Source organism: Microtus ochrogaster, unplaced genomic scaffold (assembly GCF_000317375.1).
Source record: "Microtus ochrogaster isolate Prairie Vole_2 unplaced genomic scaffold, MicOch1.0 UNK8, whole genome shotgun sequence".
In the NCBI taxonomy this organism is placed as follows: domain Eukaryota; kingdom Metazoa; phylum Chordata; class Mammalia; order Rodentia; family Cricetidae; genus Microtus; species Microtus ochrogaster.
In genome coordinates, this window is record NW_004949106.1 from 4,679,492 (window position 1) to 4,695,491 (window position 16,000).

At 45.8% G+C, this 16,000-nt stretch overlaps 1 protein-coding gene across 4 annotated transcripts in view; it reads left to right on the forward strand.

Moving 5' to 3' along the window:
• The window catches only part of Hecw2 (HECT, C2 and WW domain containing E3 ubiquitin protein ligase 2), a 302,139-nt gene that overhangs the window by 257,061 nt on the left and 29,078 nt on the right, over positions 1 to 16,000 (forward strand). For all 4 annotated transcript variants that reach the window (XM_026788844.1, XM_005366360.2, XM_026788845.1 and 1 more), the window contains 2 exons: positions 5,811 to 5,931; positions 6,608 to 6,721. In XM_026788844.1, coding sequence (XP_026644645.1) covers positions 5,811 to 5,931; positions 6,608 to 6,721 — 235 coding nt within the window. The remainder of the gene's footprint in view (positions 1 to 5,810; positions 5,932 to 6,607; positions 6,722 to 16,000) is intronic.

A 16,000-nucleotide genomic window follows, 5' to 3' on the forward strand; every position in this document is an offset into this window, starting at 1 on the left:
CTTAGATGACTGGAAACAGGTTAATTATATTATAAGGGCTAGTTGGGGCCAAGCCTACACTGAAGGCCAAGCTTTCATTGTTAATAAGAAGTCCCCATGTCAATATTTGGGGGCTGGTGATCCAAAGGTAGTTCAACAAGAAAGCTTGCTATGAGGGATTGAGGGGAAAGTGTGTGTGTGTGTGTGTGTGTGTGTGTGTGTGTGTGTGTAAGTAAAAGGAACCAAGGAAGAAGGGAGCCTCTAAGCTGCGCTAGGACCAAAGCCTAGAGTTACGTAGTCAGGGTTCAACTCCCTTCAGAAAAGAGCATAAATCCAACCGGATTCCAGGATCCAGAAGCAGAAAAACACAGACTTGTCCAGAATTTGATGCCAAAATTTTTCTAGTGTCATCTGAGATACTTTGTCAGATAGAGTTTTATAGTTGGTAACTATGCAGTGTTGTATGGAAAACAGACAGAGAGGGGACGAGAGTTCTTAAGATCTACCTAGCAGTGACGAAGAGAAGCAGCCGTAAGAGCTGTTACGGAAAAAAACATGTTCCCGCAAATATTTAACATAGCAGTCATCATCCACGAAGTCTGTTCTCCACGGGATCACTTGCTAGAAGCAACCGATCTTTTTCCATGCAGTTCCCTTTGGTAAGAGCTGAGAGCAAGGGCCTTCGGGTACAGTTGTGGTTACCAGACATTTCTCTCGGCTCAGCCTTCCAAGAACATTTTTTTTTGGTTTCTAGAAGCAAAATAACCTCATTCTTTCCTGGGAAGCTCTTGGCAGTTGAGCCTGATTTGTATTGATTATATGACAGCTGTTTTGGGGAATGGTGGCTCATATCTAGAATCCCAGGCCCCGGAAGGGGGAGGCAGGACGATTTGAAGTTTTTCAAGTCCCAGGCCAGCCTGGGCTATATAGCAAGACCCTGCTACCCTACTTCTCAAAATACTTACCCATAAACAGACAGTTTTGTAAGTTATGTTAAATAATGTATCAGTAAAATTTCTATTTTTCTTTTTGAATTTACTCTAATAACACTGTCCTTTCCCAAAACAAAATTAACTCCTAAGAACTAATATGGATAATATTTGTTCGAAACTATAGATGGTCAGAATTCTATTCCTACTTTACAATGAGGAACCCAATCTTCCGGCCACCCCTGAAGCAACTCCCACGAAGCCCTAGTCTGTTTCCAATATATGATACTTAGCTCCCTGAGTCTGGCGTCCATATTAGAGCCAGATTAACCTCTGGGATTATATAGCTCTTTCACTATTAATTTTGTTGAAAAACTATTCATGATCTATGACTTCCTGTATTGAAGAATGACGTCCTACCACATAGACTCAGTTGCAAGCCCACACGGGATCCTGTCCTTGTCTGTGTCACATTGCCTACCTGTTTGTTCTGGGTCCCTCAGACAGGTCTTTCCTGGACTGCCTAGCTCATCCATCTCCTGGCTCACAAGAGAATCTGTACTCTACTACTAACCTTTCAAATCCTGCTTCAGACCCCTCTTAAAAAAAAAAAAAATCCCACCTCCTGTACGTGTGTGTTCCCCATCTCAATAAGTTTCTTACCTACAGGTTCTGAGCTCTGTGTGGTGGTGCATGCCTGTAATCCCAGCACTTATGCCCGGTTACAGAGTGAGTTTGTTTACTTATTATTTATTTATTTTGTTTTTTTTTTCCCCGAGACAGAGTTTCTCTGTAGCTTTGGAACCTGTCCTAGAACTACCTCTTGTAAACCAGGCTGGTCCAGCCCCAGCCTGGGCTACAGGAGACTTGAAAACAGATATAGAAATTGACAAATTAGCCGGGCGGTGGTGGCACACGCCTTTAATCCCAGCACTCGGGAGGCAGAGGCAGGCGGATCTCTGTGAGTTCGAGACCAGCCTGGTCTAAAAGAGCTAGTTCCAGGACAGGCTCCAAAACCACAGAGAAACCCTGTCTCGAAAAACCAAAAAAAAAAAAAAAGAAATTGACAAATTAACAAAGGCCAACAGTACTTACTGTTTACTGTCGTTTTCAGTGAATTATATGTGATTATTTTTTATAACAGAACTATTAGCAATGGGATGCTCACCTTGAACCATTGCTGTTACCAGGCTCTCTGTGGTTAAGTCCCTGAGCTGGAGTGTAAATGGAGGCGGAGCTAACTTTTTATTTATCTGTATTGACAGTGACAGGGTGCATGGTGGGACTTCCCACGGCCTAGCTCGAGTTATACAGGCATAGTAATTACTTCTTAAAGTTGTCAGCTAGACGAATGATGTTTCTTTTTGAGGCTATAAAGAGTTTTCATTCAGCCTTTGAGCTTTATTTCCTGTTTCCCATCGACGAGTCCTGTTGACGCAAATTTGTTGTGGCTACTTTCTGGGCTTTTGGGTGACAGCGTAGAGCTCCTTGCAACTTTCTTGGGTGTCCTGAGTGGCCGAGTGTTGCGTCGTCTTGACCTCCATCCACCCAGCAGCAGCCCTGTGCGCCCGTGGCTCCTGTCCATTTGTGGAGCACACAGGCAGCCGCTGCCCAGTGTGAGCTACTGGACGCTGCCCACATGTCTCACAGCTTTCTGTTGAGCTTGCTTTCTGTAAGCCATTCTTCAGCTTGGCTGCATTTTGGAATCATCTGGAGAGCTGCAGAAAACACGTAGGTCCTGGATCCTGCCCCCACAGATTGTGATGTCATGGTTTGGGCAGTGGCTTGCACTTTGGAATTTTTTAAAGTTCCCTCAGAGACTCTGACATGCCCTCAAGATCGAGTGCTTAGGATTCTCCTTTATTTCCTGGATTTTGTAAGGTTGAGTTTATTTGTTTTCTTCATGACTTAACTCTTAGCTCTTTGAAGGAAAGGTTTATAACTCTGCAGACAAGCCTCTAAGACTGGTCAGGAGCCGGTCTTGTGACTATCCATCCCTGAAGCTCCAACATGTTTGCCTATGTGTTGAGGATGTATTTCCATAACATGAACAGCCAACACACAGAGGACTTCTGGTGATCGACACTGCACAGGGTCATGCATGCACAAACCTATCTTATCCACAGGAATTAGCTGATCTCTCACGCGGACTCAGGAGCTCTCCTGTCCAGGGGCTGTAGAGAGCATCCGTGACTATCGTATCCAACTCAATATTCACACAGCGTCCTGTGTCCCTGACTGACCAACGTCACCGTCCCCATACACACTGCTTTTAGCATCCAATAGACCTTGTCAAATCCCAAATTCCTGTTCCTGGTGTAGGATTTGGGCATGAAGCTGCTTCCTCGTTTTCTTCCGTCAGAGTGATGGTGGAGACCTTAATGGCCCCTTCAGAGGCTCCGTGTGAGGACTTCTTAAGACCCCCCCTATGGAAAGTGCCGCAATATCCCCAGCGGATGGCAGGTGCTTATCCGACAACAGCTATCATTATTATTAAGAAACGCTGTTATCATCAGAGCTCCCCATTCCCCCCCCCCTTGCTTTTCTACTGGTGCTAATTTGTATTTCGCATGCGCGGGGTTCCTCTGAATCACCCACACTCCTGGCCAGTTCTTATCCCCTCAGGCCTCAGTTGCTGTCTAAACTCCTGACTGCTTCTCCGCCCTTCCGCCCTTCCGTCCTCTTTTCCACCCTACATCTGCCCTCTGCCCTCCGCTGAGAATTTCTCTAACCAAATCCCGCTTCTTCCTTTCCTTTCTTCCCTTGCCTTTCCTTTCCTCAGTAGTCTGTAAAGGAGCCCCGCCCCCTATTCCCTAACACCAGCGGCAGGATTTTTTAAATCTCTCTTCTGACTGACTTCAGCCCTTGTCTCCCCGGTACGCCCTCCGTAGCATCTGAACACACATTCAGTATTCAGTCCCATTCTGCCTGCTGTGAACTGGCATAAAATTCACATAAAATTCAGAGTCTTTTCTTAGTCACAAGTTTAGTGGTACTGAATCTTCTCATTGTAGTGAGTGACCAAAGACCAGACATTAAAAACCTTAAGACAGGGAAGGTTTATTCGGGCTTATAGTTAAAGGGGATACAGTACCGCTGGGTCAAGGAAGACGTGGTGGCAGGGGCAGGTGGTGGCTGCTTTTATTGATTGCATCCTCAGTCGAAAAGCCGAGAGATGGACCTCAGGTACGAAGCCCTCTTCTTTCTCCACTGCTAGACCCCAGCCCCTGAAATGGTGCCACTCACATTTAGGGTGGGTCCCCCTACTTCAATTAACCAGAGCTAGAAATTCCATCGCTGGCTTGCCCAGAGGTTTGTCTCCATGGTGATTGTAGATCCTATCCGCTTGGCAATTAACCACTTAGGCTCCAATTAAGCTCCTCCCTGAGGTCTTTTCCATTTTGATCCCTACACACACACACACACACACACACATTACTGCTCTGTGACATCACCATTATCTCCTATACCACTGGTCTCAAAGGCAAACACCTAGGCAGTCAGATAGCCCGTGCCCCTGAGTGGATCCAAGGAAGTGGAGTTTGAGGAAGCAGCTTCCTCAAGGAGGCTCAAGCCAGTTGTAAAATTTCTCCTAACTTTCAAGAGGAAAACATGTGTTTCTTTACCTTGAAATTGCCTCATTTTTAAATGCTGGCGATGAATCTGGTCATCTAGTCTTATTTATTTATTTATTTATTTTAATATAGGGGGCAAACAAGTAGACATTTGGATATAGCCCCAGGGCTATAGTTTTTATCTCCTCTGTTTTAGGGTTTGTATCCCTTCTAGTTTAAGACTTAATTATTTAATATGTTTTATTTCTGTCTTCTCAACCAGGACATCCATTGTTGACTATAACGCAAGACTAGCAATAACAATAAATAGCCATCCTAGCTACCTCATTTGTTAAAGAAATTTCTGCTAAGCAGGGTGGCTCAGGCCTGTAATTGAAGCCTATATAATTGAGGAACAGGCAGGAGGATGGAAAATTCAAGGCCAGTCTAGGCTAACTAACAAGCTTCTGTCTCAACAGAACAAATAACAACACACACACAACACATGAAATAAAAAATCTCATGGAACTCGAATGCTGTGTAAGGAGTGAGATAGGAATTTGTTTTCTGCTTCCTTTCACTGAGTTGGGAAATATTTCATGGAAGCAGCCGGTGTTTATTTTATGCGTCCGTGCCCAATTCCCCTGGTCATCTCCAGTCCAACATTCCAACATGTAACCTAATCCCCTGGGACACACGGATTTTTCTGTGGAAAGAGGAAGAAACCATGTCGTATTTACACCTTATTAATAATACTTTATTAATAACGAATGGCGTACTTTTAATCTATAGCTATTGGCAGTACTCGACACATTGGAAATACAGTAACTACTAATACTGCTTATTCTTCGTGCAGCTCCAAGATATACATTCCTCCCACAACTCTGTTTTTAGATTAATCTCTTACCCTAAAATATAAAATAAGTGTAATTGTATTTCTAAGATCGTTCTTAATATACTGCATATCTCGCCGGGCTCCGTGCGACTTCCTTTAGAGTTTCCATGATATTGTTTCTTCTGCAAGCAAAGATAATCCATCCTGACTAGTTATCCTTAGACATGAAGAACTCTTTGACTCATTCTGGTTTGGATGGAAAAGGGGAACATATCTGAGAAACAGTGAGCGTATTTGGCTGCTTAACCGGGATCTTTATTCTCAGTCAAAAAGCAACCAAGGAGAATTTCCCCTAAGACCTTCCTTAAGCTCTGCTAAGGCCTTCACCGTTGGAGAGGGTGGAGGAGGGGTGATATCTCGGTTTTCTTTGCTAACTTGTGGCAGTTTTTCGTGGTGTTGGGACGATGCTGGCACAGAGCGCGGATCCAGGTTGTCCTTCTTTGGTTGCTACAGGTACTCAGCGTGCCAATGCCCGGGCTCCAGCCCCTTACAAGAGAGATTTTGAAGCCAAACTGAGGAACTTTTACAGGAAGTTAGAAACGAAAGGATATGGACAAGGCCCGGGGAAATTAAAGTAAGTAGAAATGACACAAATCTGGTGTGGTTTAGAGGTGATGGATGGGTAGGAGCAGTTGTGAGTTTGAAAAATTGGGCGTCGCATGAGTCTATTTTCGTGGGCATGATCCTTTCAGAAATTGTAAATTAAAATCCAGTATAATTGTAAACTCTTTTGCTTTGCAGCACACACACACACACACACACACACACACACACACACACACACATACCCCACACACACGCCCTCCTAGTTCTCACTGGGCATGAGTAATTGAATTCCATGCTTAGGTGCATTCCAGACTTTAAAAATTACCTCATAGTGCTGTTCTTTCTTTTAGTAAGATATCTCTGTCTCTCCTGTCTCCCTCTCCCTTCCCTATCCCCCCGCCCCATGTGTTTGTGTGTGTGTTATGACCACTTCCCTTCTGGGATCCATGTCTTGGCCACTCAGAAAGGACCCGTGGATTTTTTTCACAGGTCACGGATTTTACCCATGATTCTCTCAAGTAACTTTTGCTCTTGCTGTGAAAGAGTTAAAGCCAGATGTGTACTCAAGTGCAGATGGCAAGGGCATTAAAGCAGCTTCCCTCCTCGCCTCGTTGATTGTGGCAAACAGAAATCATAAGGCAAGAAAGATAAGGCACAGGAAGTAATCTCTTAATAAACTTTTCCAATCGCCTCTCCGCGGACAGGTTAATCATCCGAAGGGACCACTTGTTAGAAGATGCTTTTAACCAGATTATGGGCTACTCCAGAAAAGACCTGCAGAGGAATAAGCTGTACGTCACCTTCGTTGGGGAAGAAGGGTAAGTGGAACAGAGAAGTGGTCTATGCAACCCAGGCTGTGGCTACAGAGCGGATGTTTCTCCGCATCTGTGGTTCCCAAAACAGGAAGTCCTTCTGGCAGGAAGTGTTGGTCTCACATGCTTAAACATTTTGTTCTTTTTTTTTTTCTTCTCCACTTCCCCTGGTTTTTAAATCATTTGACATAGAATTTTTTTTTTAATTAAAATAACTGTTACCTGTAATTCATTGTTTCAGTTAGAAGACCAGTGTGGTTGTTTTTCTTTTATCTCTCCCATCTTTTTTGAAGGGGAAAAGTGGAACTTTGAGGGGGAGGGAACAGGAACTATAGTTCACATCTTGTTTTCCACCCCGGTGCGCTGCGTAGAATGTGTGTCACCTGTTAAATAAGCCCCCTAGTTCAGACCCATCCTGCCGCTCTGCCCGGAAGTGCCCACAGCAATTGCACCAATGCCTTTGCTCTGTTTTCCCCACCCCCAGTTCTCTTCCCTTGGAAGGGCAGCATACCTCCCCATAGAACCACCTCTTGTAAACAAACCATGCAACCTGACTCCTCCATGAGTGTGCTCATCTAGATAAGGGTTGGGAAACAAAGGCCTGGGGCTCCCACACTCGAGTCTGCTGCAACCCAGGTAGACATAGCCTTTGTTAATAGACTGAAGCTTACATCCCTCCCAGGCCCCTCCTTCTTCCAACCTCAGGACTCAGTGCTTGCTTTGTAGCTTGTAGCTACTAGACACAATCTAAAAAGGTCATGCCCAGCCTTAATACACGGGGAGGTGCCCAGTCTCACTGCAACTTGATATGCCGTATTTTATTGATACTCACAGGAGACCTGCCCTTTCCTGGATAGAGATGGAAGAGGAGGGGATTGGAAAGTGGGGGTGCGAATTGGGACGGGAGGATGGAGGTGGGGAGCCTGCCACCAGGAAGTAAAATAAATAGATGAATAGTTTTTAAAATGCCACACAGTCATCCAAACTCTGGCTGTGTTCTGTTTGACACTGTTGGCTTGGATATTTGCTTGTTGAGCAGTACTGAGGAGCTTGGAGCCTTGCAGATAAGCTACACCAGCTCTCTAAGGTATCCCTAGCCCTTGTCTAGATTTTATTTTGAGAGAGGGTCTTATCAAAACACACAAGCTGGCCTTGACTTAGTCCATAGCCCAGTGAGATCTCGACCGCCTTGTAACTGGGCTTCCAGGCCCATGCTACCAAGCCCAGTAGTGCAGATCACTTTAAAAACACCCCATTGAGTCTTACCCGGTAGTGAAGAAGGTTAAGGAACCATAGTAGTGATAGCCAACAACTTCCCTCCTCCCCCAGCCCCGTATGTGGTAAATGGAGGTTCAAAGTGCATCATGACTGAACCTGTCCATGGAACTAGAGAACAGCAAAACGAAGCCCCAAGCCCAAGCCTTAAGTCTTTCTTCTGATACCCTTGGACCAGACTGGGATTTAAGAAACACTCCTTATCTTCAGTCTGCCCGTGTCCCGTTTTTTCCCCCCCTTGGAATGCATTTTAGCGTTCCAGATAGTGACTGAACGCATGAAGTTCGGGCTTCAGCCTACCTGAGACTTCAGCCTTCCGTGACTAATGTTGTGAGTGCACTTGGAACCCGTGTTAGTCTGTTTAAAGATGCAGGTGCGCGGCTGAAGACGGAGGCAAGTGTTGTTATCCTCCTCCCTGGTATGCAAGAGATGCCAAGCATTTCCTCACAGGATGAGTCTGGTTTAGGCGAGAATATTTTCTTCTCCCCGAACTCCAGCTGCTTTCTTTTATTATTAAACCACAGACTATTTTTTTTTGACACATGATCTTGCTATGTTGCTCAGATTGGCCTTGAATGTTCAAGCAGAAGTGGCCTCAGCCTCCCAAGAGCTTGGAACCGGGTCCGCAGATGTCCGTCGACACTTCTGGCTTAGGCCACAGTTTGTCAAGATCTCAGGCATACACTTCAGAAGCCCTAGTGAATGTGTTTGGCTTGAACAGATGTTTGTCAGGTGTGATCATCCTGAGTGGTCCCTACCCTGTTCTGAACCAATGACATCGGTTCCAAGCAGAGCTAGATTCCTTTCTGTTTGATGCCCAAGTGCTTCCTGCCCCTGTCCCTTGTCTACGTTCTATGACATCAGAGGGAAGACAGAGAGAGGATGCTTTGGGGATGGTCTCAGTTGTCAACAACAATCCCTTAATCTGCTCCCTCTCTGCATGGTGTTGACTCTGAGTTTCTGGACTCAGGCTCTCTCATGAAAGTATCCTTTAGATAGGATGCAAGATACAGGCCCTGTATTCCAGTTAGGGTACTGAGAATACATCGGCTGGCTTTGAAAAATGAACACAGAAACCTCAAAACTACATGGAAGTTAAAAAAAAATGAAAAGGCTTTTCAAAGAATATCACATTAAAACATATTTCTCTCTGTGTTATAAAAAATGTTCACGTTTTCCCATTGTATTTTGGAAATGGAACTTTTCTGTTTCTCCAGATTCAGTGCTGTCAAATTATTTAATTATTTTCTTTTAAATTCTTTGAGTTTAAGCCTACTCTTTGGCATTTAAAAACATGTCTGTTGTTCAGACATTGGGTTTCTAGTTTTTCTTGAGTGCCACGTGTTGACTCTAGGCCCAGGACAAGAAGTGTATACAAGATGGAGCCTGAAGGGCCTCCCAGTGCCTTCCATAAAGTAGGGAAGTTTGTCAACAGCTCCAAACCACAGGGCCCAGGAGCCAACGGAGTCCCCAGTGATCAAAATGGGAAGAATTTCAGTCACAAAATGAATAAATAAAGGAATATTGAACTCTCATTCCAAGCCATTGGATATATGATCAAATGAGGAGACAGGTAGGAGAAAGGAGAATCTCTCCGAACAACTCAGGAGAATTTCACAAGTGTGACTTGGATAGCGACTGTTTCCCAGATAACGCAGGCAGGGTAAGGGGGCAGAGAAGCGAGTTGGTTTTGTTGAAGCCTGGCAAGCATTGTCTCAGCCGTCGGTCGTGTTGACAGCATGTTCATCACATGAGAACAACACTTAAACCCAAACCCATAATCACAGCCCGTCTGCAGGAAAAACACGGGGCAGTTCCCAGCTGAGGGACATGGTAAGAGCCTCTCACAGTCTTCTCGGAGATCATGGAGGACACTCAACAAGCGGAAGAGCTTGCAAGATCGCTGGAGTCAAGAAGAGACTTGATTAAATGTAACGCTACCTCCTAGATGAACTTGCAGAGATAGCAGGGGGAAGTGAACGGAATCTGGATAAAGTCTGCGTTGTGTCCATAGTTACACATCCGCGTTGGCTCGTGAATATGACGGTTGATGACAGTCCCTGGACCAGGCTTTGTGAAAGAGTTTATTTCCCCGGCAATGGAGCCCCGAGTCACAGATCTGCCGGCCCAGGTTTCGAGTTCTGGGTAGGCTGAGCAGACAGCGTGGCCTGAAGTGTGGAGAAACGTTAAGTGAAAACAGGGCCCGTTCCCTGCGCAACCACCCTCTTCACAGGCCTCAGGCTGAGGAGAAGCTTACCATCTGTGTAATCCAAAATTATCAAATAAGGCACACTGCTGAGGTCCAAGCGAACAGTTGATAGCTTCAGCTAGCTTGAGACACACAAACATGGCTCCAAGTTCCTGAAAAACAACTTAGGCAACGGTTGCCTCTGGGGCATTGTCTGTCAGCAGAGAGGATGATGGGAGCATACCGGACTAGTCGGTGATAGATCTGGTGAAGCTAGAGGCCTTATCTAGAGTTCCCATCAGATGTATTGATGAGGAACGTTCTATACTGAGTAGAGATATTCATAAAGGCTATGCAAGAGCACTTTGCCCTGTCTTTTCTTATAATCCAAAGAAATTCTAAAATAATAGGTTTGACAAATGAAAGCATTGGGTCAGGATTTGGAGAGGTTTAGCCAATGTTTCCTTTTTGAGTTTTCCGGTTGCCTTACTGTTAGAGGCTGACTTCCCTGGGATTATTTTCAGTAGAGGCCTCTGTCATCAGAGTTAATTTTTGAGAAGTCTAAATTAATACTAATACTGGCATTCAAAGAGTATTATTTTCTGTCAACTTTATGCTAGCCGTGAGGGATCAATACTTTGCGGTTTTTGTGGATACTATCTCGGTGATATTTCTAATCTGACAACAGTCAGTCTGGCCTTGCCAAAGCATAAAGGAGAGTGAACTTACTTTTAATAACAATGCATGTACCTGTCTTCCATAAAGGCATGGATTAGCCACTTCCCAGAAGCAATAGCTATGCCTCATGCTGTATGTTCACATATAGCTGAAACACCATATATAGATTGTTCCAGAAGTAATGAATCTCTAGGATAATACAGATGCTATTTGACATTCAGTTTCAAAACCACAGACATCCTCCTCGGGCCTATAAATGTAGATGCATTCGAATAAAAATAAGTTTATTTTTTTTTCCTGAAGCGATTCTTTGTGCTAGCCTTGGCTTTTTACACAATGTAGATAGGTTCTAAGCGCTGTCTCATGGTTTAGTCAGGCCAGAGCTGGGAGCTGTGTTCCAGGCACTGAATCTCTACCGAGCTCAGTGTGGTTATGTTGGCTCAAAGTTAGGGCACGGGAGGACCTCTGTGGCAGAATTACCAAAATCCAGTCACCCTGCTCAAAGGTGAGGAGAAATGGTTTGTTGCCCATTTCTGAGGAGCTCTGGTCTGCCTGGGAGTTGCTTATGGGATGGAGGAAAACAGTTCTTCCTTAGTGTATTGTTTTTGCTAATTTAAAGTCCTAGCAACCAAAGCTCACGTGGTATCAGAGTTCAGGTCGAACCTGATAAGGCGTTCAGGCCATGACCTATGTCCTAGTACTCCCAGCCAAAGAAATAATGTCCTAGACAGCTCTGATGCCGGCTCTATGATTGGGCCACCTCTTGTCAGCTCCTTGACAACTCTGTAAAGGGCACCTTTATTGAAGAAAGAATGAGTTCATTATGTACCACGTGCTGTCAAGATGACATCAGTCTTCGGTCTTGCCAGCCCCATGTAGACTAGGAAGGAGCATTTGCAAATGGTTTTCCTTTGGGGACCTGTGTGTAGTATCTTTATTCCCCTGGGACAAGGACATAAAAATAATCACGAGATGGGAATGACTTGAGATGGTTTTCTTGGCCCCTTACGGTTTATCAATGAACCAGGTGCCTTCACATATCACCAAACTGGGGTCTGAGCCGCCCAGGTATAGGCTGAACTCGCGGTTGCTGCTTGCTCTCTTCAAAGAGGGATCCACATCATTCGAATCATCCTAACCTGCCAAAGAAGGATGCTCTGTAGCCGCACCCTGGCTAGGGACCACCAAGTGTAACCTTTTCCTATGAGACTCCCGTCCTCTGCTCCAGTCCTTGTTTTAGTGGCTCAAGAGCTGATGCTTCGTGGTTCTCAATCTCTGTGGCTGAATCAGAAGGTACCCAGCCCACGTGCGCCTGGACAAACTTTTGAGAAAAGAGAGTGTGACCTCCGGAGGCTACCATATTCTCTCTCACTTTTCAGTTTGTTCCCATTGGAGCGTTTTTGGCTTGGATTATTTTTAGTTGAAACAGAAAGAACGGGAGAATAAAATTAACTATTTTAACACCTGTCAAATGCTGCTAGTAACGCACGTGGTGTGCCAGGCCAGCAGCGTGATGCTGGGAGGAATGCCTTGTCAGCAGGCAGGGCCCAGGACACCGTGGTCACCCCACTGACATCTCTGCTTACTCAGAAATGCCCTCCAATGCAGCTGTTATGTGGCTACACGCCCGTTGTCCGGAGTTTCTGTACTTCCTTGCCAAGCCTTTGGCTGTGGAACCAACCTAACTGGCAAAACAGGAATGTGGCAAATGATCCCCGTGGTATGAGTCACGTTAACTATTTATATGGAAGAGGTGTTGGAGGAGCTGTGTGCCCACATGCTCTGCTGGGACATGTTTCCTTGAGTTTGCTAGATGGCGAGAGCAATCGCAGCCCGCGGCGGACTCACCCCTAAATACCCAGTTCTACATTCGGAGTTACAACCAAATTGAAGTTAGTAGGCTTCTCTTGCCTTTGGATTGACTCTATTCATGGCTCAGATAAAAAGTAAAGTTTCCCAGTTAGCATGCATTTCCTACTAAGGAGCTGTCAGTTTTCTTTCCTTCTGAGTTTTGCTTTTCAACTTCATGCCTCAGAGGAAATGTGTCTTCAGCCGCAAGAGGAGCTAATCAGTGAGGTCATCGTTGTCTTAACAAACTTCACCGGGTTAGAAGATGTCACACCGCGACCTTCCCAAACCAGCTTACCTGTGTGGCGGTAGTTTGGGATTAGAGTTGTCTCTTAGGGATTGACTCAGTTGGCTCCTGGCATTGAACTCATGCCCCACGGCCCCGTGGCAAACTGGCTCGCAGTTATTCACACTGCCAGATGCCAAGCAACGGTATACGGGATGCTGATTTTCTTTGGGGGGAGCGTCAGGGAGCTGCAGTCGCAATTCGGCAAATACCATTCTGTGAGCATGAGTGTCTTAGTTAGGGTTACCATTTCTGTGAAGAAACACCCTAACCAAAACAACAACAACAACAACAAAACAAAAAGACAAGTTGGAGAGGAAAGGGTTTATCTGGCTTATGCTTCCACATCACTGTTCATCAGTACAGAAATCAAGACAGGAATTCAAACAGGACAGGAAGCTGGAGGCAGGAGCTGATGCAGAGGTTATAGAGGGGTGCTGTTTGCTGGCTTGCTCCCCAGCGCTTGCTCAGCCTGATTCCTTGTGGAGCCCAGAACGGCGAGCCCAGGGCTGACACAACCCACACCCACGATGGGCTGTGCCCGCCCCTCTCCATCGCTAATTAGGAAAATGCCCTACAGGCTTGCCTACAGCCGGATCTTTCGGAGGCATTTTCTTAATTGAGCTTCCCTCCTCTCAGAGGACTTTAGCTTGGGTCGGATTGACCTAAAAACGATCCAGCGCAAAGAGTAAGACACGCTCACCTGCGCCCAGTGAGGTCAAAGTCTCAACTTATGTACAGGGGAAGCAGACACACAGGGGTCATTAGAATGTACTCTGGTAAGTGCAGTATTATTGAAATGTTCGGAGTTAAATCTTAGGGACCACCCCGTAATTTTTAATGGAAAATGGTACTAAGTTTGCTTAGTACCAGGCGTCTCAAAGAAAGCAGGCTCGCTCTACCGCTGGTCTGTGACCCTAGTGTCCTGCAGGCCTCTATAAGGCGAAAAGCCCAGCAGAGGGGTGACCACAGCCAGTCAGTGTTTATGTCTACTTGGAGAGTCTCCCTAAAGATTTATAGTAAGCTAGATGTTTTAACAATGCGTCTCCCTCCCCCCCTGTTTTTGTAACAGCGGCAGTTGGCGAAACTTGTCCATAAAGAGACAGATAGCAAACATCTTTAGACTTTGCCCACTGTGCGTTCTCTGAGGCACGTACACCTCCACATCTTATCAGGGCACAGCTACAGGCTACACGCATGTCAGGGCGGTCGGCGCATTTCAGTATAGCTTCGTTTACCAAACCTGGACTTCGGCAGTCCTGCCCTTAGGACATAGTTAGCCAAGCCCTGCTCTAGAAGCAATATTGTTTTAATCTTGATAGACAGTTAAAACGTACTGAAGGGGGCAGGGCATGTGGAATAACCTTAAAGTTGAAATAAGGACACCTGTTTAGGGTTTAACAGCCGGCACGTCTTCACCGTGCTTCTCTGATCCAGCTCACCGGGTTTCTCTGGCCTCTGTCTTCTCTATAAAAAAAAAAAAAAATGATGAAATTTAACAAAATGACTTCCTTGATGTCTTTGACAATGGATGTCCTAGCTCTGTTTCTGCTAGGATGAAAAGCCAGTTGGGAAGGAAATGATTGACTTCAGCCTATAAATTACAGTCTGTCTCGCAAGGAAACCAGGGCAGGAACACAAGGCAGGGGCTGAAACGGAAACCGTAGAGGAACGCTGCTTACTGGCTTGCTTCAAGTCTCACATTCAGCTCTCACCCACTGCCTGGACCACCTGCCCGGAGGTGGCCTTGTGGCCTTAGTGGGCTTGGCTGTTCCACATCAATGAGCAGCTAAAAGAATGCCACACAGGCATGCCTGCAGGCCAATCTGAAGGAGGCAAAGGAAAAGATGTGACGTCCCCAGGTGGGGTAACGTCAACCTGCTTGAGTGAAAGAAAGCGTCCAGACTTCCTTAGCTCCTTCGCCACCTCTCAGGCTTGGGGTCGGTTCCAGGAGACCAGGAAATCCCCACCTGTGCAATGAGAGATGGTTGAAGGAGGTGATCCGCCCAGGGAAGACACAGGGACTGGAGATCAAGGCATCCAAATATGGCGTCCTGTCAGGAGTAGCTCCTTCAAGACCTAGATTAACACTTAGGCTGGAATGGGCATTTCAGTCTTTGTTGGGAGGTTGTGGGCAAAGTACATCCAAACGGAAGAAAGTAGCTGCTGCTGCTGCTGGCCTTCCTAGAGTACAAGGAGGTCACGAAAAGACCGTGTGATGGGAGCTATCTGAGTTCTGGGTACCTGTGAGTAACCTCATTGAGGCCTGAAGATGGCCCTTCCTAACCTAGGCTGGAGCCACAAGTTGACTTCATTATCAGCAGTTATAATGACAGGGCCACCATGCCTCTGTGGGAAGCCTGACTGGCCTGCAGAGTTGCAGGAACCTACCCATTCCCACTCAATAGGTTGCCGGCAGGTTCCCTGTGGGTATGAATCTAGGAGCTTGAAGTCTTCACCCATGCGGTTCTGGACAGTTTTAACTGGTGCTTATGCTTCCTCTAAGGTATATTAGGAAAAAGTTGAACCAGCACATGGAAATATAAATATTACCTAAGACTGGAGTGAAAAAAGTCAGAGTTGATGTATTGAAAATAGACATGAAGTGAATAATGGCATCTGCAGTCAGAGAAGACAAAAACGGGAAGTTCATATGTGAATAGCTGAAGTCCACACTGTGCAAATTCAGTTACACGATCACTACAGGAAGAGGTCATTTTTATTTTTGGTTACATTTTAATTTTTCCAGATCTTCTGCCTGTAACAGGATTATTTTCTAGTTTATCAAATTCCATCACTGGAAAAGGGTCAGATGATTCCACTTTCATTAAAAAATGTAGTGGAGGCCAGGCACTCCTGGGGGAGACAGAGACACTCCTGGGGGAGACAGAGACACTCCTGGGGAAGGCAGAGATACTCCTGGGGGAGACAGAGACACTCCTGGGAAACAGAGAGACTCCTGGGGGAGACAGAGACACTCCTGGGAAACAGAGACACTCCTGGGGGAGAC